The following is a 22,605-nucleotide window of genomic DNA, read 5'->3' on the forward strand; positions in this document are numbered from 1 at the left end:
CAGTGTCCCAGAAGTTTGACTGACTTCATGCAGTAATTAACCCTCCTGTTGTCCTCATTTACAGGAACCAAAAAATATTGTTTCCTTGTCTGAAAAAATGCAAAAATTCAGCAAAAAAATGTCCCCAAATTTCTGAAAATTTGCAAAACTTTCAGGAAGAAAATTCTAATAATTCCTCAAAAGTTTCCCTCAAAAAATGTATTTTAAAAAGTCCCCCAGAAAAAAAATACTAAAAAAAATATAAAGTCCTCCAAATTTGGCCAGAAAATTATTGTAAATATTTTCAAAAAATGAGTAAAAATCTTCCAAAAAATCCTAAAAATATCTAAAGTGATTCCATATATATATCAGTAAAAATTCTAACATTTTCTTTAAGAACATTCAAATAAAAATCAATCAAAATCCAGCGAATTTTGCTGGATTTTGATTGATTTCTATCTGAATGTTCTTAAAGAAACTTTTTTTAACTTTTCTTTTTTTCTTCACAAAAAATGTTCAAAAATTTCCCAAAAGTGTTCAAAATGTGGAAGTTTTCACTGTGAAAATATTTATTCTTTCCACACTCTCAAACTTTGAAACAGGTCAGTTTGACCCTCAAGACGACAGGAGGGTTAAAAGTGTTCCTGTAATCTTTTGGAGCAGCGTATGTGATCTATCGAGATAAAATTTCACAACTATCTTTAAAAATATTTACATTTTATGCTATAAAAATTAGGTAAACAGATATAGTTGAGCAGAATTTTTGTCCTTTAGATCATGTAGTAAAACTGGTCCACTGGAGATCCAACTGGGCTAAATGTGGAACTTGGACTAAGATGAGTTTGACACCCCTGTAATAATCTGTGTTGTGTTTTTAGAACTGATTTTTCCGAGTCTCCACGGCGGCCATGAACGCATCAGTGCAGCCTCCGTGGGTCCGTGCAGCAGCTCCTCCGTGGCTCCGCTCAGAACCGTCCATCAGTCCGTCGTAAAAACACCCAACATCACCGTCTGTCCACCGGGAAGATGCCCGCCTCTCTACCCGCCTGATGCTCCTGTCGCCGTGAACGTTCCCGAACTCGCCCGTTTTTTAGTTTTTGTAAACCCGGGCTAGCGCGAAGCTAGCCAGCTAGCTCGATTCGCCATAATGAACTCCAACACGCACGTCATCCAGGTGACAAACGTCTCCCCGAGCACGACGTCCGAGCAGATGAGGACCCTGTTCGGCTTCCTGGGGAACATAGAGGAGCTCAAACTGTTTCCACCGGAGTGAGTATTTGGGGTTTTCTCCGGGGTTTACCGTCCAGTTCGGGCCGGGTTCGGGTCGAGGCCTGCGGCGTCGAGCAGGCCGCGCCGCACGGCATGCTAACGCTGCTAATGCTAACGTTTACCCGCGTCTTTAGAGAAAGCCTCTACAGAGAGCGCACAGTGCCACAATTCACCGCAGTTTGCACCAAATCAAAAGCCCTTGTAGTTTAAAAAAGAAGTCAGGAGCAGAAAACACTCCTTTCAAAGCATGAAAAGTGTTGCTTTTTGTTGTGTTTGAGTAGAAATAGTCGCTTTTTTCTCTCAGTGCAGTTAAAACTGATTTTGAATATGTAAAAATTTACACGTTAAAAGCTAGCATAATGCTACCTCTACCCCTTAACCCCATAAGACCGAAATATAGACAGAAAATGAGCAACAAGAACTAAAAAATAAAAAAATAATATATGTTAACTGAAATCTAGAAAAAAATGTGTGTGTCTGTGTGTGTATGTATATATATATATATATATATATATATACACACACACACACACACACACACACACACACACACACACTCAACAAAAATATAAACGCAACACTATTGTTTTTTTCTCCCATTTTTTATAAGATAAACTCAAAGATCTAAAACCTTTTCCACACACAATATCACCATTTCTCTCAAATATAGTTCACAAATCTGTCTAAATGTGTGATAGTGAGCACTTCTCCTTTGCTGAGATAATCCATCCCACCTCACAGGTGTGCCATACCAAGATGCTGATTAGACACCATGATTTGTGCACAGGTGTTCCTTAGACCTGTGCCTTATTTTCTTCTGTTGGTTTACACCTGGCTGATCCACAGGTAGGAAAATGTCACCAATGCGGCAAATATTGAACCATAATCCAAAAGTTTGTGGCGCAAATCCAAACCACTGTGATTAGAAAAGGCAGAAAACATCAGTGATTGAATGTTTATTCCCATCAGACTGTTTGATATCTGGTAAATACTGTGGAAGGGATTCAGTAATGAGGTTTAGTTTCATCTCAGGGGGATAGTTTGTTTTCTTAAGACAGGGGAGTCAAACTGATTTTAGTTCTGGTTCCACATCCAGTCCAGTAAAACTACAACATAGAAAAAGTTCGCAATTAAGAAATTACCTTTTTACTAAACATCATGAACACCCTGAAATTTATGAAGAAAAATAAGTTCAGTTTCATCAACATTCATCCTCAGTTTATCATTTCCTCATTACAACTTCCAGATCACAGAGTGTCTACAAAGGAACACAACATTTAGTCACCTGGACCTGAACCATGGAGGATTTACTGGAGGATCAATAAGACAAAAAAAAAGACTAAAAGCAACAAAAACAAGACAAAATATCACAAAAATGAGACAGAAAATTACAAGGAAATGATGCAGAAAGCTAGCCTAGCCGCGCTAGACCCATGTTCTGAAGACACAAGGGTCTAGGAACTCTCGACAGGGAGGGAGGTGGGCTAAAAGGCTGTCTATCAAATCACTCTGCAGCAATTGGGTAGGTATACAACCAATCAGTGCAATGAATAGGCTCCTAGAGCGCCGGAAATCAGAGGATGTGGTAGTTCGGTGAAGCCTTATTGATACAGTCAATGGGTGAAGCTCAAGTATATTACAGACATGTTAACAGAAAGATTATTCAGAGTCGGTGCTAATGGAGCTCAACGACTGTTGTTGTTTTTGTTGTCGACCCTGGCAGAGAATTAAATTCGTTGCCGTGGGTTGTCTAGCACGGCTAGGCTAGTTGTTTCTGTCAGAATCGTCACGCCTCTGTCGTCACTTAGTTACGCCCTCCTTCTGACTCTACACTTCATGGTGATTGGTCCGGCCAGTTTTAGGAGAATCCAGCCTCGAGCCTTATGGAGGGTAACTAGACCCACCCTGGCAGAGAATTAAATTCGTTGCCGTGGGTTGTCTAGCGCGGCTAGGCTAACAGAAAGCACAAATGAGACACAAAGGGAACACAAAATGACAAAAAGAAAACGATAAGAAATGAGATGAGTGACACGAAACAAAACAAAAAGAGACAAAGAATTAGACAAACGACACCAAAAATGAGAAACAAAATGACCAGAACATGAGACAAAACTCAGACAAAAAGCAAGACAAAATATTCCGAAAATGAGGCACAGAACGACAAAAACGAGCCAGAAAACGACAAAGTGCAACAGGATGTCGCAAATAGGACAAAAAAGCACAAGCGAGACAAAAGGAAACACAAAATGACAAAAGTCAGATAAAAAAAAAAACACGAAATTAAGACAAAATATTACAAAAACGTGAGACACAAAAGGACGATGAACAGTCTTGTATTTTACTTTCTGATCAGAACAACTGGTCATGGTTTAGAAATGATTTAAAATTTATAGTTTTACTAATTTACTGGAGGCCCGGCTTTGACCCCCCGTCTTAAGCAGAAGCAGCAGGACGTATTAATCCGTTGTTTAAAGCTGTTACTGACGTCCCGGGGACACGGCGGTGGACTGAAGAAGCTTGTTGCTCTCCTGCTTCGTATTCTTTGCACAACGTCTCTGTGTTTTCTTTCAGTGACTCTCCCTTGCCTGTGACTTCACGTGTCTGTTTTGTAAAATTCCTTGAGTCTGAGTCGGTGGGAGTTTCCCAGCATCTGACCAACACCGTCTTCGTGGACCGGGCCCTGATCGTGGTTCCTTTCGCTGAAGGTGGGTTCCTCCGGCGTCCTCTCACCGCTTCTCTGATCAGTGTGTAGTCGTACTGCTAGACTTCAGTCTCAGCTTGTTCTTTTGTTCTTTTCTGACCCAGAAATGTTAGCTAAGCTTTTCACTGCTTGGCATTTCTAGGTATGTATCAGGGAAATGTACATTTGTGTGTGTGTCTTACGACCTAGCTGTAAACTTCTCTCTCTGTTATTTGTGTTGTGGTTTTCATAGTGGACAAGTCATTTGCAGAGAGCCCCTTCCTGGCTGACAGTGGTCCTCTGCTGCATCAGGAGATTAGACAAAATAATGGCTCCAGGCTGGCCAGCCCCTTCTCTCTCTTGTTCTGCAGTAAAACATTAACTCTTTATTTTTCTCTCTGTCCAAGGCATCTTTAAAAATAATTTAAAAAATGAGCCGTGCAACTCTTTAAGCCAAATGAGTGGGTGGGGAGATCTGAGGTGGCACATGTTGAAGGATTTTCATATTAATGTTGATCAGTAGGCATGCACCGGACTAGGGATGCCCCGAAAACACACACCATGAACCGTTTAAAGTGTCAAAGCTCCAACCGTTTCTCATCCAGCGTTTATATTTTCATATTTTATCCTCCTGAGCTGCAGTCAGTGACTTCTGATTTAGGATTTTCATCAATCAGACAGAAAACATCACCTCTGGTTGGAAAATGATCAATTCTGTGTGGAGCTGAATTTGTTTTAACCCCACAAAAAACCCAAAAATATAACAATGTAGCAGAAAAAAAAATTCTTTTATATATATTTGTGTGTGTGTGTGTGAGTACATAATATATATATATATATATATATATATATATATAATTTTTTTCTGTATTTAGATGTTTTCTGTATTTGCAAAAATACAAAATGAGTTTTATTTCTTGTAATTATTTTTTGTTTTTTCACATTTTTTTTCTAGATTTAGATTGTTTTCTACATTTGCAAAAATACATTAATTTATTTGTATTGTGTGTATATATACATATATTTTTTTGCTTGATTTTTCTATAGTTAGATTTTTCGATATTTACAAAGGTATGCCAGTTATTTTTATATATATATATATATATATATATATATATATATATAAATACACACACACACACACACACACACACACAGTGTTTCCCCTCCCATATAACCAGCGAGGCGGCCTGCCTCATCGGTATAGGCCACCGCCTCATTAAAATTCTACCGACATTGCCGCCTCACTGGTCCGCGGCAAAAAAAAAAAAAAAAAAAAAAAAAGTGCAGCGCAAAACCCGCCGGACTGACGACACCGTGCGCGGCTGCAGCGGAGACAGCCCGATAGTATATATAATCCCCCCCCCCCGTCAACAACTTTCAGCTGAAAGTGACCCCACCACCTCACAGCCATTTCAACCCAGGGGAAACACTGTGTATATATATGTGTGTGTGTGTATATATATATATATATTAGGGGATGTAACGGTACACAAAAATCATGGTTCAGTTCTCAGTTAAGGGAGAAATGGAAAAAGAAAACCTGATATCAGAGCTGGTCTGACTTTCTAGCTGAAGTGTGGATGAGAAGGAACTTCATAACGGGCTCTATCACCTACGTTTGGGTTTATGGGGTTATGTGTGTTATACATAAATAGGTTATTTCTACTAGTATTTTAGCATAGTTTAACAAGAAATGTTAAATCTGACATATAAATAAATATCTAATAAAATCAGACAGTATAAAGGCTGGATCAGAGGTGGTGTTTGTAGATTCCAGATGTTGGAGGGCTCAGACTGAAGCAGATGTTCGGGGCATCCCTACAGCAGCACAGCATGCAGGTAGACCCACTAATCAGCTGTGCATGTTAGACTAGCTGAAGGTGTGAAGATGGTCTGCAGTCTGCTGCTGCTGTGGAAGTTAATTCTGATCTGACGAGGCTTTGGCGTTTATTCCTGCTTCTTCTTGTGCCAAAGCCTCGTTTTATTTTCTCTGCATTCCCAAATCCTCACTAACAACACCAGAGGTAAATGTAGCTGTAAGGCTTCTGCTTGATGTTGCAGTAAAAACAGAAAATAAATGCTTTTTAAACCTCTCCACACATGACTCTGATGGAGTGAATCTCAGTTTAACAGTGGTGTTTCTTTTTGTTGTTGTGTTTTACAGTTCTTTTTCCTGGTTCAGCCACCCCTATAAACCAGCCCTGCTGAAATACCACCAACAGTTTTGTCTTCTGCAGCCTTATCCTGTTTCTCAAGTGTCCTTTCTGTTGTGTGTGTGTGTGTGTGTGTGTGTGCGCGTGCGCGTGTGTGTGCGTGCTCTCTCTTTATCTCTCTACCTCTCCCTCCTTTGAAATGTTCAAATGTCAGATTTAAAATTAGCCTGTTTTCAGATTGCACAGCCATGGATCATCATCTCCCTTTTGAGTTTTACTGTTTGGTTCTCTTCAGCTTTGGGCAATATTTTTGTGATTTTGGTTTGTTTTTTAATCATGAATTTTGCTGGCAGTAGACTTATAATGCCTCGTTTCCATGCAGTTTTGTGTTTGGATACGAATCAACCAAAAGTTTACGAAAATCCTTACTGTCTCGTTATGTAGCATTAGCTACAACTATAGAAGAATCCTTAGAATTAGCATGATGTAGGCTAATGTTAGCATTAGCCACAACTATAGAAGAATCCTTAGAGTTAGCATGCTGTAGGCTAATGTTAGCATTAGCTACAACTATAGAAGAATCCTTAGATTTAGCATGCTGTAGGCTAATGTTAGCATTAGCTACAACTATAGAAGAATCCTTAGAGTTAGCATGCTGTAGGCTAATGTTAGCATTAGCTACAACTATAGAAGAATCCTTAGAGTTAGCATGCTGTAGGCTAATGTTAGCATTAGCTACAACTATAGAAGAATCCTTAGAGTTAGCATGCTGTAGGCTAATGTTAGCATTATCTACAACTATAGAACAATCCTTAGTTATCATGGTGTAGACTAATGCTAGCATTAGCTACAACTATAGGAGAATCTTAGAGTTAGCATCATGTAGGCTAATGTTAGCATTAGCTACCACTGTAGAAGAATCCTTAGTTAGCATGCTGTAGGCTAATGTTAGCATTAGCTACAACTATAGGAGAATCCTTACAGTTAGCAAAAACCATGTCCTTTTTTCTTTCTAAAATAAGGAGATTTCTAAGTGACTCCAAACTTTGGACGGTAGTGTATGTCCAAACTGGTTTAGGTAGTTTAGCTCATGCTAGCTGTGTATCATACAGAAAATAAATCCTGTTAATTGTTCATTTGTCCTGAACCTAAAGATTTAACCAAACTTTCTCCACTCTCCTCACGTGCTTCTCTCCATTTATTATTAATCCAGTTTTAGTTCCTGCACATATTCTATAAAACCGAGTGGTAAAACCTGATTAGCTCTTCATTAGCTAAAATCTAATGCATTTCCTTACATCAACCACCAGGGGGCGCATTGCGAATAATGTTTGGATTAATGACAATGAGACAAAGCTATGTGGAAACGAAGTGAAACTGTTTAGTTCAGATTATGTTTGAGATTGTTTAGTATTTTTGTGATTAGAACTTTATCTGGTGCCTTTTTTATGGTGGATTGTAGAAATCAACCACCAACAAAAGGCCAGAAAAGGTAAAATAAATCAAAGTGACTGAGCCTTTTCTGTTTCTGTAATGGTTATGGTAAGTGATGTTGAAATGTTCCCTTGTGTCTACTCCCAAATCATGAACTTTGTTTTCTGTATCTCAATGTTTTTGTGTGCTTTATAGCGAAGCAGCCGGCGCGAGTCGCTTGTTCATAAAACATCTAATGAAAGTTGAGAGCACATCCCGCGGGACAACTGGCTGTGCTTGCTTACGTTTGGTTCATGACTTAAAAAACAAGTACAGGTGATCAAATCTTGGCAGTGTTGACCACAGTGTGTATTGTGACTTTTAAACTCATAGCTGCTAATCCTACAATCATACTTTCACAACAACAACAACAAAAAGTCAGGGACCAAGATTTACAGACAAGACAAAAAAAGTGTATTCCTATTTTTATTTTGACTACAGAGCAGTTAGACTGACGTGGCTTGTCTGCAAGTCTTGTCTGAGTGTTGTCGCTGTTTTCTGTGAGTGTGCGCTGACATGTGGTTGTTTCTCTCCAGGAGTGATTCCTGATGAATCTAAAGCTATGTCGCTGCTGGCTCCAGCCAATGCTGTGGCAGGAATGATGCCTGGGGGAGGCCTCCTTCCAACACCCAATCCTCTGGCTTCTGTGAGTCCAGCCTTCACTCATGTCTTTCTTTTGGTTATCAAACAGATCTGAGTTTGTGACGGTCACTAAAGGAGTCCCACAGGGTTTAATCGTTGCTCTCTGCTGTTCACTCTTTACATTGCTGACATTCATGTTCGTAACGTTCGTCTTTACGATGTCGATACTCTACTGTAGAGCAGATAATTTAGATTCTGTGATTAAAAAACCTTCAGGACTGCTTCACTCCTTTACAAACTGTACTGTTATAGTTGTAGCCAATGCTAATGTTAGCTACAACATGCTAGTGCTAAGGATCCTCCTGTAGTTGTAGCTAATACTACCATTAGCCTACAACATGCTAACTATAAGCATCCTCTTATAATTGTAGCTAATGCTATCATTAGCCTACAACGTGGTAATTCAAAGGATGCTCCTGTAGTTGAAACCAATGCTAATGTTAGCTACATTGGACTGCAAAATGCTAACTCTAAGGATCCTCCTATAGTTGTAGCTAATACCAACATTAGCATACAACATGCTAATTCTAAGGATCCTCCTTCAGACTACTACTATAGGAGGATCCTTTGAGCTTTCTGTAAGCAAATGTAGCTATTATTAGCATTAGCTACCAGTATAGGAGTGGAATTTGTAAATGAGTGAAGCAGTCATTTCCATCAACCATCACTCCTGTGTTCTAATGCTACATTGTGTTAGCTAATGGTGTTGAAAGGCTCATTGATGATTAGAAAACCCTTGTACAGTTAGTGCATGGATAAAAGTGGGAGTTTTCATGGAAAACGTGGAATTGTCTGCATGACTCTAAACTTTAGAACGGTAGTGTTTGTTTTGTAATGACATTTTTTTTGTTATTTCTGCTTTTGATTTCCACTGTTAACATGTAGAGGAATATAAACCTGAGCTGCTGACATCCTTCTGACTACAGCAAACGTCACGCTTCACTTCATGTTGGCAGCAGAAGGCTCAGCTGTGGAAACATAAATAATGCAGCCTGTCGATGATTTCTGATTCCAAAAATAACCCGCCATGACTTCTAAAAGCCTAGAAATTCAGAGAGTGTTCAGGAAACGCTGTAGATGTAGTCTCCTGAATGATTTTGTCCAACTTTCCAGATGGGAGGGACGCCTTTCGGAGGTCTGGGAGCTCCCAACATGGAGCAGATGGCTGCCATGGGAATGCCAGGACCCAACATGAACCCCCAGGTGAGCCTCAGACACCTCTATGGTTACATCAGGTCTAAAGCTCTTCTTCTAACGGTCATAACGGCTGCTTCTCCTCCAGGCTCTTTCTGCAGATTTCCTGAAGCTCATGCAGTCCATGGACCCCAAGTAAGAAACTAAAATCTTAGACTCTCCAGTGAACTTCAGTATCTTCATGAGGAACCTCTAACTGACCTATGAAACTTTCAGGTTGAACCCGTTGGCGGCTGGACTGAACCTGAACCCAGGACTGAAGACCGACGCCTCCAACAAGGAGATAGAAGAAGCCATGAAGAGGGTCAGGGAGGCCCAGTCCCTGATCTCTGCAGCCATCGAACCTGGAAGTGAGTCAGGACTCTAGATAACCAGTGGAACCAGTTAATAGAACACAGTGACCAGTAGAACCAGTTTATAGAACACAGTGACCAGTAGAACCAGTTTATAGAACACAGTGACCAGTAGAACCAGTTAATAGAACACAGTGACCAGTAGAACCAGTTAATAGAACACAGTGACCAGTAGAACCAGTTTATAGAACACAGTGACCAGTAGAACCAGTTTATAGAACACAATGACCAGTAGAACCAGTTTATAGAACACAGTGACCAGTAGAACCAGTTTATAGAACACAATGACCAGTAGAACCAGTTTATAGAACACAGTGACCAGTAGAACCAGTTAATAGAACACAGTGACCAGTAGAACCAGTTTATAGAACACAGTGACCAGTAGAACCAGTTAATAGAACACTAAAATGATCTGTGGAGTTTCTTTTGAATCTGAAACTTTATTTCTGCAGATAAGAAAGACGACAAGCGTAAACATTCCCGCTCTCGTTCGAGGTCACGACGCCGACGCTCCAGATCTCGCTCACGACACAGGTAAGCACAGCTGGACAGGTGAACACAGCTGGACAGGTGAACACAGCTGGACGGAATGACCAGGTGAAGATGGCATTTGACAGGCTGAATGTAAAAATTAACAAAAATATATTTGCAGTAGATGAGCCCTCAGTAGAGGGCACAACCACCAGTGTTTCCCCTGGGTTGAAATGGCTGTGAGGTGGTGGGGTCACTTTCAGCTGAAAGTTGGAGGAGGAGGAGGAAGAATTATATATACTATCGGGCCGTCTCCGCCGCAGCACTTTTTTTTTTTTTTTTTTTTTTTTTTTTGCCGCGGACCAGTGAGGCGGCAATGTCGGCAGAATTTTAATGAGGCGGTGGCCTATACCGATGAGGCGGGCCGCCTCGCTGGTTATATGGGAGGGGAAACACTGACCACGCCCTCTGCTGGTGAAAACCCTGTCCTTCCTATACAACTGATGCAATATGTATCAATTCTGGTCATCCTACGTATCTCCCTCCCTACTTGATCTGCTGACCTGTAACTCCACAACTGAGCAGGGGACCTTAGACTGATCTTCAGTGCCAAGTTTGATTATCCTGACTTCAGCACTTGCAGACATATCGGACCGGACATACCCACATGCATACATACACACATACATGCACACATGCATACATACATACATACATACATGCATACATACTTACCCAGCCAAATACTGCACCGAATGCAATAACCCCGCCGACGTACCCGTCGGGCGTGGTTAACAAACTCCTTAGCATTACATCATGGTGTAGGTATTAGCTTAATGCTATCAGTAGTTTACTCATGTTAGCGACACTGAGTTAGCACCAGTTAACTGAAGCCACCGATATGTTACATTAGCCTACAACATGCTAACTCTGAGGATCCTCCTATAGTTAGAATTGAATAGAATCACTTTATTCATCCCTGAAGGGAAATTCAGTTGTCAGGGTTCTTACAGGGCTCCAGACTGCAACTAAATGGTCGCATTTTGCAACCAAAACTTGAGCGAATGCGAGTAAATTTTTCATCTACTCACACATGTGCGACCAGTAAATTTGCCGATTTAATAAAATAAAAAAATTACTATTGAATATTTTTTGCTCCTGACAAACTTCAGCTCCACACCTCAGCCTGGTAGACAGTAGGGCTGGCCAGAATAGTGGTTTCTGGTCTTCGGATATTTGGGCCCTATTAAAGACGAATATCTGAATATTTGTTCCATAACGTCCGACGGGGTTGGGGGGGTGTGTGGCGCAGACCGATCCGTTCGTCTGGTCTCCGGGACGCAAATTTTGCACACTGCCTTTGTTTAGTCTTCAGTTAAACTGAAGAATTCCCAAACAGCGGAGGTCTTCAGCATCTTGTCTTGTGTTTATGCAACAAAGTGAAGCGTGACGTCAGAGTCTGCAGCAACCCGGACATTCAGGTGGTGGTAAGAAACATGAATGGATGAGCCGAAGTGGAAGGGAAGAGACGAGCTCCGAATATTTTCGTCTGGGGGGAGGAGGGGAGGATCACCTAGACATATGTGTATATGTTTATGTGATCACATGACGAGATGAGCCGATGTGGGCCGAAGGCGGAGGGAGGACAGTAAGAGCGCATATTGGTTCTGCCCGGTAACGTCCGACCGGGGGGTGGGGGGTGGGCTGTGCGTGTGTGTGTGTGAATATTTGGATACCAAAATTATTATCCGGATACCGCCGTAGCGAACGAATATTCGGATAGTACTGCGCTCTGACTGCTTTTCTTATGTTGTGTCAACTGCTGCACTATAAAATGTGAGTTGAAAACATAGTTTCTGCATTTATTGCGCAAGTATTTACCAGTAATACTGTGAAAATGAGAGGAAATGTGAATGTTTACGTTACAAGTCGATTTTGGTGTACGCCCCTAAATTTTCTGGTTGTGCTCCTCAAATTTTAAGCCACTGTGCTCCGAGAACAAAGTTAGTCTGGAGCCCTGATATCTGTTTAATTATCCCCCGCCTCCACGAAGTGGAAAAGAGGGATATAGGTTTGGCCTCCGTCGGTCCGTCCGAGATGAAGGGGACAGCTTTTCTCGGAAACTGTTACAGCTAGGATTACGAAATTTAGTGTGTAGCTTCACACCATGGACACCTTGATCAAGTTCAAAAATGAGACCTGTGCGATAATATTTAACAGAGTTATGGCCCTTTATCACTATTTTGGATATAGACTCATAGACATCACATGTGGCGGGGATACTGATGACCATGTCGTCTTGTTTAGAATTAAATAGTCTGATTGTGGCTGCACAGTGCAGTAGTGGTTAGCACTTTGGCCTTGCAGCAAGAAGATCCCCGGTTCAAATCCCGGCCTGGGATCTTTCTGCATGTAGTTTGCATGTTCTCCCTGTGCATGTGTGGGTTTTCTCCGGGTACTCCGGCTTCCTCCCACAGTCCAAAAACATGCTGAGGTTAATTGGTTACTCTAAATTGTCCGTAGGTGTGAATGTGAGTGTGATTGTGTGTCTGTATATGTAGCCCTGTGACAGACTGGTGACCTGTCCAGGGTGTCCCCTGCCTTCACCGAGTCAGCTGGGATAGACTCCAGCCCCCCCCATGACCCTAGAGAGGATAAAGCGATGGATGGATGGACGGATGGATGGATGGATGGACGGATGGATGGACGGATGGATGGATGGATGGATGGACGGATGGATGGATGGATGGATGGATGGATGGATGGATGGATGGATGGACGGATGGATGGATGGATGGATAGTCTGATTGCTGATGTAAGAAAGATTTCCTGAATCTTCCAGTCCTGCAGGGATAGGAGCCGTCCACTGATGTTTCGTTGTTCTTTGAGGCAGATGTGAAGTGGATGATCCATGTTGGTCAGAATGGCCTCCATCTTTCTAAATGTCCGTCTCTCCACCTCATCCTCCAATGAGTTCAATCTGATTCCAACCACAGAGCAGCTTTTTTAATCAGTTTGTTCAGACGCCTTGCATCCTTCTGCTTTATGCTGCCTCCCAGCAGACTGCAGCATAAACCAGGACACCTGCTACCACAGACTGATAAAACATCTGCAGCATCTTACTGCACGTGTCTAAAGATCAAAGTCTTCTGAGGCTAAACAGTCGCCTCTGGTTCTTGTTGTAGATGAAGTCTACGTTTGTAGACGTCGTTATCATTCATAGTTATAGCCAATGCTAATGTTAGCTACCGATATGTTACATTAGCCCACAACATGCTAACTCTAAGGATCCTCCCATAGCTGTAGTCAATGCTAATATTAGCTACATATGCTACGTAACGTTAGCTGGACATCAGTATTTAGTGAATGTCTAATGAGTTATCTTCAGCTAGTAACTTTTCTGCAGTAAATCGCTGCTCTGTTTTCCCAGACGTCACTGCTCTGACTCTGACCTGCTGCCTGGATGACATGATGTCACTTTAAGGACTAGCTAACACTGTATGAACCAACGTATCACAGAGTAGACACTGAGTAAGACCGTTATCTGTGGTTTACCTCAGAACTAGCCAGTACCCAACAGGTGGAGACATGTGGTGGTGGATTAGTGACAATAAAATAATTAAAAAAAAGAAATGTGAAGGAGCAGCAGCCAGGATTTAGGATGACTAAATCCTGGCTGCTGCTGAATGAACGCAGAGGAAACACTGGACGACCTTAAAGACTAAAACCAGAAAACTGCTACAAAGTGTTAAATGTTTGCTGTTTTACTGAGTTCCATCAGTTTATTTTCAGGAATCTAACCCACATGACATCACTCCGTTTGTCTTTTAAATGAAATTGGCTGAACTTTTATTCAGTTTCTTTCTTTGTGAGCATTTATTCCACTAATTCTGATGCAGTATTTTATGAACTTTCAGATTGAAAAAGGACAAAACTGCCATAAAGGATCAGATTTCATTGTTATTGTCTTTTAACCAACACCAGTCCCCATCATTACTATGAAACACTCTTTTTTTTTTTTTAATTTGAGTTAATGACAGTCTGTTTGTTTTTGCTGTTAATTTGATTAAAAACATTAAATGATTTATTTTCCACACACTAAACGATGAGGAACACGTCAATGATCAGAACCAACATGGATTCTGCTGTTTTTGTTTACATTTGAAATAAAAACTCACATTTAGGAGGAAGTATAAAATGACGTCCAACAGCTGCTGCTTCTTTTCTGACTTAAACCATTTAATCAGCAGCAGTTCTGATCAGACCAAACATTTATTATATTTAGTTTTTTAATCCTTTAAAGGACCGTTTGTTTTCCAGAACCACTGTTATGTTTTATGACTCATTAAAGGGACGTTTCTGTGATTACATCAGTCACAGATGATTAACACGGGCTTAGACTGTATTATGATTATTTTTCAGCAGCATCAGAAGGAAAAAATCTGCTCTTAGTATTATTTTCCACTTTTCTGATCAGGTTTTTTAGGATTTCTTCCTTTAAATGTCAGACTGTTTATATGACGCCTCTGTTGCATTTTATTTATTATAAATATTATTTTCTGTAATAAATATCATTAGAAGTGAGTTTCAGATGTTTGATCATCATCACGGTTCATGGATCAGAATCAGATTGAATTTATTTAAATTTATTCCACTTTTCTGATCCAGACCGATGCTGTTTGAAATGTAATAAATGTTGACTTATTATCACTTTTTTCCTTTAACTGTCAGATTGTTTCCCCCAGAAAATAAACAAACACATCTGTTGTTTTCTGTTTTTATGGGTTTTTTAATGTCTTTATTTACTTCTGATTCTGGGATGAGTTCATCATTAGAAGCTCTGATTCAGGAGAAGAAGTGACGTCAGAAAGCTGCAGGAGGAACGTTGTTTATGTGTTTGTTTGTTTGTTTGTTGATCAGACGTTCCAAGAGCAGATCTCGACGTCGCTCTCATTCCAGGAGTCGGAGGAGGTCCAAGAGTCCACGCAGGAGGAGATCTCACTCCAGAGACAGAAACCGTCGCAGCAGATCCAGGTGAGCAGAAGCTCATGAACGTTTGGAGCTCCAGGAATCCTCCAGAGGTTTGACTCTACTGCAGCTCTGAGCTCTTTGTTGTTCTGGTCGTCTCTATCAGGGACAGGAGGAAGGAGGAGAAGTCCAAGAAAAGGTCCAAGACGCCTCCCAAGAGCTACAGCAGCGCCAGGAGGTCCAGGAGCATCAGCAGGTCAGAAGAAGGCATCAGTAGAAACGTTGAGATGACTTTCAGGATTCTATGTGGACAGAAAAAGGCGTCCTGTAGGCAGCAAGATGAAAAAAAATGGGAAAAATGTCTTCAGGTCGTTCCTGGTTCGATACAAAACTGACAAAAAACATCCAGAACACGTTTGTGTTTTAGATCAGAGCTGCAGCCAACAGCTGTTTCCATTCTGGAGGAATCATTCAGTAGTTTGGTCTCTTAGATGTTAGAAAATGTCCACCAGAGTCCAAGACGACTCACATTTTTATTCACAATGTAAAGATCTTCAGTTTTCTGTCATAAAGGAGGAAAAAAGCAGAAAATAATGAGAGAAGCTGTCAAAAAGCTGACAGAAACGACACACAAAGTCATAGAAATGAAACACAAAATGAGACGTTTTATTGTCAAATCTTTTGCTCTAATTTTGGTGTTTCTTTTTAGGTTTGTTGCATTTGTATCAGTTTATTGTCGTAGTTCAAACACAAGTCAATACATGTCATTAAAAGTTGGGATATCAGGGTTAGACTGATAGAAAATAAATAAAAACAGTCCAAAAAAACCCACGACAGGATGTAGAAATGTGGAACATGTCCCTGGTGCAGTGGTGGGTCTGAAAGGGTTCAGAGAGAAACGGACAGGAAATAAATAAACAATAGACAGACAGTAATTAAATAAATATAAACAGACAGGAAATGGTGTAGTCTCAGAGTTTTATTCCAGACGAGGTGTTTAACAGAAACGGAGAGTTTTCTAATGGATCAAGCAGCAGATAAAGTTTGAATTTCAGATGTTGCTTCATAGATGATGTTTGTTTAAACTAATAATTCTGGTTTGTTTTCCATCAGGAGACACCGTCGGAGTCGTTCTGCTTCCAGATCTCCCAGGAGGAGGCTGTCCAGGTCTCCATCACTCAGACGGTCTGTCGTCTGTCCTTCGTCTGTCCTTCGTCTAGCCTTCGTCTGTCCTTCGTCTAGCCTTCGTCTGTCCTTCGTCTGTTCTTCGTCTAGCCTTCGTCTGTTCTTCGTCTAGCCTTCGTCTGTCCTTCGTCTGTTCTTCGTCTAGCCTTCGTCTGTCCTTCGTCTAGCCTTCGTCTGTCCTTCGTCTGTCCTTCGTCTGTCCTTCGTCTGTCCTTCGTCTGTCCTTCGTCTGTCCTTCGTCTGTCCTTCGTCTGTCCTTCGTCTAGCCTTCGTCTAGCCTTCGTCTAGCCTTCATTTGATCCTCCTGTTGTCCTCGTTTACGGACACCAAATACATCATTTCCTTTAAAAATTCACCAAAAAGCTCCCCAGATTTCTGAAAATTTGCAAAACCTTCACCAAAATCTTTGGTGGATTTTTATGGGAATGTTCTTAAAGAAATATTTTAATGTTTCTTTTTTCCACCAGAAAATGTTGAAAATGTGGATCTCAGTAGTTTCACTGTGAAAATCTATTTCTCTCTGCATTTTCAAACTTTAAGACGGGTTAATGTTGATTTAATGATCTTCGGCCTCCAGCTGATGATGGTTTGTGGTTTTTTTTTTCAGCCATAAGAAGGAGAAGAAGAAGGAGAAGGAGCGAGAGAAGGAACGAGAACGAGACCGGAGGGACGACCGAGACCGAAGCCGAGACGAACGAGAACGATCGACGAGCAAGAAGAAGAAGAGCAAAGACAAAGAACGAGAACGAGAGCGAGACAGGAAGTCTGACAGCGAGAAGGGAGACGTGAAGGTGAGCCAGGTAAAGACAAAAGCTTTTATTATTATTATAAATGACTCGAAATCATTTTTGTCTTCTGTTGTAATAAATATTTAATTGTAATTTTTCGTTTCTATTTTATTTATTTCTAATAAATATTAAGGATTAAAACTTTACAAAAAAATTACATAAAATCTCACTTTACCAACTATATTATCAGAGATTTAAAAAATTAATACAAAATTTAGTAAAAGTATTTATGAAAATTAAAATATAAAAACTAAAACGTTACAAAATTATATAAAATCTAACTGAATATAATAAATATTAAGATTTTAATCCTGCAAAAACAAAAAATCATTTCTTGCTTCTGTTTTTATTTTTTTAATAAAATGTTTTTGTTTTCATTCTGTTGTAAGAAATATTTGTCCTTCATTCTTCATTTCTGTTTCATTTATTTCTAATAAATATTAAGGATTAAAACTTTACCTGAATATAATAAATATTAAAGCTGCAGTGATTATTGGGACTAATTTAGAAATAAAGTTGGTTACAAGAAAAACCAACAAATTCCACAGAATTCCTTTAAATGTTGATTTTCTCTCAGACGCTACATCTTCTAATGGACCGTTCTAGTTTAGTCTTTAACCTGGTTTCTTTTTCTTTCTTCCTCGTGTCCAGGTGACTCGTGACTACGACGAGGAGGAGCAGGGCTACGACAGCGACAAGGAGGGAGAGGAAGAGGACGACGAGAGGAAGAGCGACTCGGACTCGGCGTCGTCCCCCAAAGGTCCGGAGGATCCGGAACGAGCCGAAAACCCCAAGAAGTCCAAAGTGAACGGAGACGACCACCACCAGGAGGACATGGAGATGAGCGACTGAGGAGACGTTTTGTAAACCATCACCGGTTTTAAATGGTCATCGCTGTACTTTTTAAACATGTTTCTGTTGCCTTTTTCCTGACGGTAGAACCTGTAAATACTGCAGTACTTCCTGTTTTAATGTCGTGTTTCCTCTTTCCGAGCCTTTCTGAGTGTAGATCCACCGTGTTGTTGCAGCCAAACGTCGTCTGGAAGCTTTTCCACTGGAAACTAATAAAACTGGCCTCAAACGTCCACGTGTTTCTGCTTTATTATTCATTAAAATGAGAGAAATTATTGTTTAAAATCAACATTTAGCTGCTGGTTGGTCAATTTTTGGCATTTCTGATGACTTTAGTGTAATTTAGGATCATTTTCAGGTCATTTAGCCAAATTTTAAAGCATCTTGGACAAATTTTCAGTCGTTCTGGATCAGTTTTATTCATTTCAGAGAAATTCTGATTTTGGATCATTTTCCAGTCATTTTAGTCTATTTTCATCATTTTAGATCGTTCTGGAAAGTTTTCGGTCTTAATCATTTTCAGGTCATTTTAGACACATTTTGAATCACTTTGGATCATTTTTAATTATCTGAGACTAATTCTGAAATTCTGGTCATTTTAGACAATTTTCACCGTTTTAAATCCATCCATCCTCTATCCACCGCTTTATCCTCTCTAGGGTCATGGGGGGTGCTGGAGTCTATCCCAGCTGACTCTGGTGAAGGCAGGGGACACCCTGGACAGGTCACCAGTCTGTCACAGGGCTACATATACAGACACACAATCACACTCACATTCACACCTACGGACAATTTAGAGTAACCAATTAACCTCAGCATGTTTTTGGACTGTGGGAGGAAGCCGGAGTACCCGGAGAAAACCCACGCATGCACAGGGAGAACATGCAAACTCCATGCAGAAAGATCCCAGGGCGGGATTTGAACCGGGATCTTCTAGCTGCAAGGCCAAAGTGCTAACCACTACTGCACTGTGCAGCCCCCGTTTTAAATCATTTCTGGAAAGTCTTCTGTAATTCTGGATCATTTGTGAAGCATCTTGGACATAGAAGCAGAAAAACGGGTTCAAAGTTTAGTGTTTTCCAGAGTTTCTACATTTATCAACACACAAGGGGGCGCTACAGTGAAATAAAAGCCGTCAGGACAAGCTGCTGCTTCATTTCTACAAACACAGGATGGTTTTTTATCACATCAACGTTTTCTTCTTTAACAGTCTCTACGTTCAACAACTCGTCAGAAAACACGATTTCCAGAATGTTTTTGGATACGTGGGTTTTATTTTAGTACATTTTATATGAAAATAGTGTCGCAGACGTTTACAACCGACAGGCAGGTGGACAGAAAACGTGTCAAAGTTAAAGCAGACAGGAAGGAGCTTCAAAATAAAGCGTGAGGAGCAGCCGAGGAATGAAGTGAGAAACAAAAGTGCATTTGGTTACGATGCTAAATATGGATATAATTAATAATAATAATATGCAGACTATTCAAAGGTTAGAATCAAACTCTGAGTTAAATAAAACTTTGTACCGACGCTCAGATTTCCTGAACCACAGCAGCACCTGAACGCTCCGTAGCTTCGCCTCTAAACTCTTTTTATTCCACTTCCTGTCTGAAGGTTAAAACTGAGGAATCCAAAGATTTTATGTACAAAAAAACAAAAGTCACCATTTAGAAACCAACAAACTCCCAAATGAAGTCATGATGCTACGTAAAAAAAACACGTTCCTCTGCAGAAGGAGGATAAAAAACAAATGAAAACGTCTGTTTGGGTGTAAAAACGCTCTGATAAATCTGCTGCTTCTCCATCCTCACATTCTTCTGCTGCAGGTTAGAAAAGGTCAGAAACAGAAGGCTGATCAGCCGTACCGTAGAAACCTGCAGGATTAAAGGTTCAAAGTGTCTAGTGGATCTAAATAGTGCCTCAGAGTCCAGAGATGCTCGTCAAACCTCCAAACAGCTCAACGTCCAGAAGAATCCAACTGGAGATCACCTCTAGGTTCTTCAACCTTCAGCAGATCTCTGGTTCTGTAGTGATGCTCTTCAGGTTGTTCAGGTTCTAAACGTCCTACTGGCCTTAAAATGAACCCAAATTTACACTATTTAAACTTCAAACCTTCAGGTCTCCTTAAATCTTCTCATCAAACAGAAGAAGAACCTGAAGCTGATCTCCAGAGGGTTCCTGTGCAGCGTCTCCATGGTAACGTCAGTGCTTCACTACAACAGTCCCTTATAAACATACTTACATAAAACAAACCAAACATCACTTCCTGCTGCGTCTCTCCAACGCCTTCAGTCCGACCCTAAAGCTTCCTGAACCTCAGAGCTCCTCTCCAGACGGCTCCGTTCAGACGTCCATCAGCTCCTCCAACGTTTGTTATTCCCTTCGTCTTCTCCAGAAGTCCGTCCTGCAGCCCAACGTTCCTTCAGGCTGGAGGTTAGAGGTCGGGGAAGCGACTTGGATCTTCTTTGTAGTCGTTGGGAATCGTAAAGATCAAAGCGTCAAACTCGTCGTAGCGAAACTCCTGGAAGGTGACGGTGGCCGTGATGGTGGGAAAGACGGGAATGTCTGCAGGAAAAACAGGAACATCTCAGAGACTCTAGAACCTTTCTGAAGGTCAAACATCAACAAACAGGAAATGAAAAGTCTCTAAATCTATCTATAGATCTATAGTCTATCTAACCCTAACCCTATCTATCTATAGTCTATCTATAGTCTATGTATCGATAGATGGATAGACTATCTATAGATAGACAGATGGACATATCTATCTATCGATAGATCTCTAGATGTAGAACTCACCCAGCTTTACAGGGAATCCAGGAGGAAGTTTCATCTGAACGAATTCTCTGAGTTTATTAAAGTGCTTGAAGGGAGCAATGACCTCCAGAACATTCAGTAACCTGCAGAAAACCAGAACCAGGAGATGATTAGAAGAAAGCAGCATGTAGAAGGTCTGACTGAAGGTAGAAACAGAATAAATAGAACCACTGCAGACCCTAGCGGTGGACTTTTAGAACTGAATGAATCACTACAAAGACAGACTTCTAGAAACGTTCTGAACTCACGACTCGATGCCCAGAGGGAAGTCCTGGCTCATGGCGATGGTGGCCTTGAAGTTCTTCTTGCTCTCCTTGCAGACCAGCTCTCTGCCCAGATGAGGAGCTCTGAGGGAACAGGGTATTAATGATCATTAGTTATGGGGTTTTACAGCGTTCTGCTTAACGTCTACAGATGAGACGTTCTCGCTGAGGAACCCACCTCCCGTTGTCAGCTGTGATGTATTCCTCCCAGGAGATGGTGTTTGGAGCAGGAGGAGTCAGAGACTGTCGCCTCACCGGCTGAAAAACACAAAATATTAACGATTAGAAGCTAAAAACATCGAAATAAAACCATCAGACCTTCTGGTCCTGAAGCTCTGAACTTTTTCCTCATTTCAATCCATCTTTTTTCAAACAGAATCTGTTTTAAATTATTATTTTTCACGTCTTTAAAAGAGTCTGTACTTATTAAACCACGATTATGAACTAAATGATGAACAGCAGGAGGTTTCATAATGACGTCTAAAAGCGTTTTACTCCATTTGTTTCACCACTGAGGTCATGTCCAGCTGTGGACACTAGAGGGCGACGACGCACCACTGACCATAAAAACACAAATATATAAAATATTTGAATAAATAAATAGAAAACATATTAAAAATAATATAAGCATATAGAAGAAATATTAAAAAGTAAATATAAATAATAATACCTATAATCATAACAATAATAATAGTTTTTTTCACTGCTTTTTTTCTGGATCATTTTCTAGTTTTTTGTGGTCGACATAAAACAGAAGAAGGAAAACGAAGCTGTTTTGTTTTTATTCTTTTTGATTGTAAACTAAAACCAAATATTTCAGATTTTATTCAGTTTAAAATAGAATAAACAGAAATGGAACCATTTTATAATGATATTTGAGCTTTTCTCTTTTTTGACTCCAGTAATCAGAAAAATGAAACAAAGACCAGTTTTCTGTTTTTTTCTTTTTTGATTTAAACCAGAAACTCTGATATCTGCTTTTAAATTCACTGTAGGTTTGCGTTGTTGTTGGATCTCCTTTCAAACTGACTTTTTGTGTTTCTGATCATTAAATCAGCTTCAAACTGGATCCTATGAAGCTGCAGAAGCTTCGTCTTCATGGAAAACAGAGTTTCTTCACTTCTGCTTCGGCGTTGGTTTATTGGAATGAAGTCAGACTGTTTGCTCCTAAAACCCACTTCCTGATCAAATCATGAGTGCAGGTTTGAGAATCTGGAACCAGAATAAGACGGTTTCTATCAGGTTTGTTCTCGTCTGTTCAGGGTGTTTTCCTGGTTCTGATCCAGACAGTTTGTGGTCTGATGGTTCCTGAGGCTTTAGGCTTCATCCACAGATCAACAGAGCTTAAACCCCTCAGACTGAGTCCATGGAGTCCACATCCTGTCCAACCGCCACCAACAACAAGCTCTGGAAAACATCCCCATCAGTTCTGAGGACTCCATGTTTTTGTCTTTTCACCCTCAGAAAAACACCAGAGAGACTTTTCATGGTCCAACATCTCCACAAATAAAACTCTG

At 40.6% G+C, this 22,605-nt stretch overlaps 3 protein-coding genes across 6 annotated transcripts in view; 2 read left to right on the plus strand and 1 right to left on the minus strand.

Moving 5' to 3' along the window:
- LOC127533529 (NK-tumor recognition protein-like) overlaps positions 1–22,605 on the plus strand; it is a 59,873-nt gene that overhangs the window by 22,532 nt on the left and 14,736 nt on the right. The window lies entirely within an intron of this gene.
- Positions 879–18,243, plus strand: LOC110966409 (serine/arginine-rich splicing factor 11). Of its 4 annotated transcripts, none has more exons than XM_022215756.2 (12): positions 879–1,248; positions 3,820–3,953; positions 8,094–8,203; positions 9,313–9,402; positions 9,482–9,528; positions 9,610–9,743; positions 10,199–10,280; positions 15,138–15,251; positions 15,352–15,441; positions 16,299–16,370; positions 16,978–17,161; positions 17,810–18,243. In XM_022215756.2, exons 1-12 carry the CDS (start codon positions 1,127–1,129, stop codon positions 18,008–18,010), a joined length of 1,380 nt encoding a protein of 459 aa, XP_022071448.1. In that variant the 5' UTR covers positions 879–1,126; the 3' UTR covers positions 18,011–18,243. The 4 variants fall into 4 exon arrangements, with proteins under 4 accessions (XP_022071448.1, XP_022071447.1, XP_051802697.1 ...); XM_022215755.2 differs by having other exon boundaries at positions 881–1,248; positions 16,978–17,170; XM_051946737.1 differs by lacking the exon at positions 879–1,248 and having other exon boundaries at positions 7,714–8,203; positions 16,978–17,170.
- The window catches only part of LOC110966411 (ankyrin repeat domain-containing protein 13C), a 48,912-nt gene continuing 45,569 nt past the window's right edge, over positions 19,263–22,605 (minus strand). The window contains exons 10-13 of the mRNA XM_022215762.2: positions 21,267–21,346; positions 21,074–21,172; positions 20,808–20,908; positions 19,263–20,573 (exon numbers count right to left, since the gene is read on the minus strand). Coding sequence (XP_022071454.1) covers positions 20,443–20,573; positions 20,808–20,908; positions 21,074–21,172; positions 21,267–21,346 — 411 coding nt within the window. The 3' untranslated portion in view covers positions 19,263–20,442. The remainder of the gene's footprint in view (positions 20,574–20,807; positions 20,909–21,073; positions 21,173–21,266; positions 21,347–22,605) is intronic.

Source organism: Acanthochromis polyacanthus, chromosome 4 (genome assembly GCF_021347895.1).
Source record: "Acanthochromis polyacanthus isolate Apoly-LR-REF ecotype Palm Island chromosome 4, KAUST_Apoly_ChrSc, whole genome shotgun sequence".
NCBI classification, from domain to species: Eukaryota; Metazoa; Chordata; class Actinopteri; family Pomacentridae; genus Acanthochromis; species Acanthochromis polyacanthus.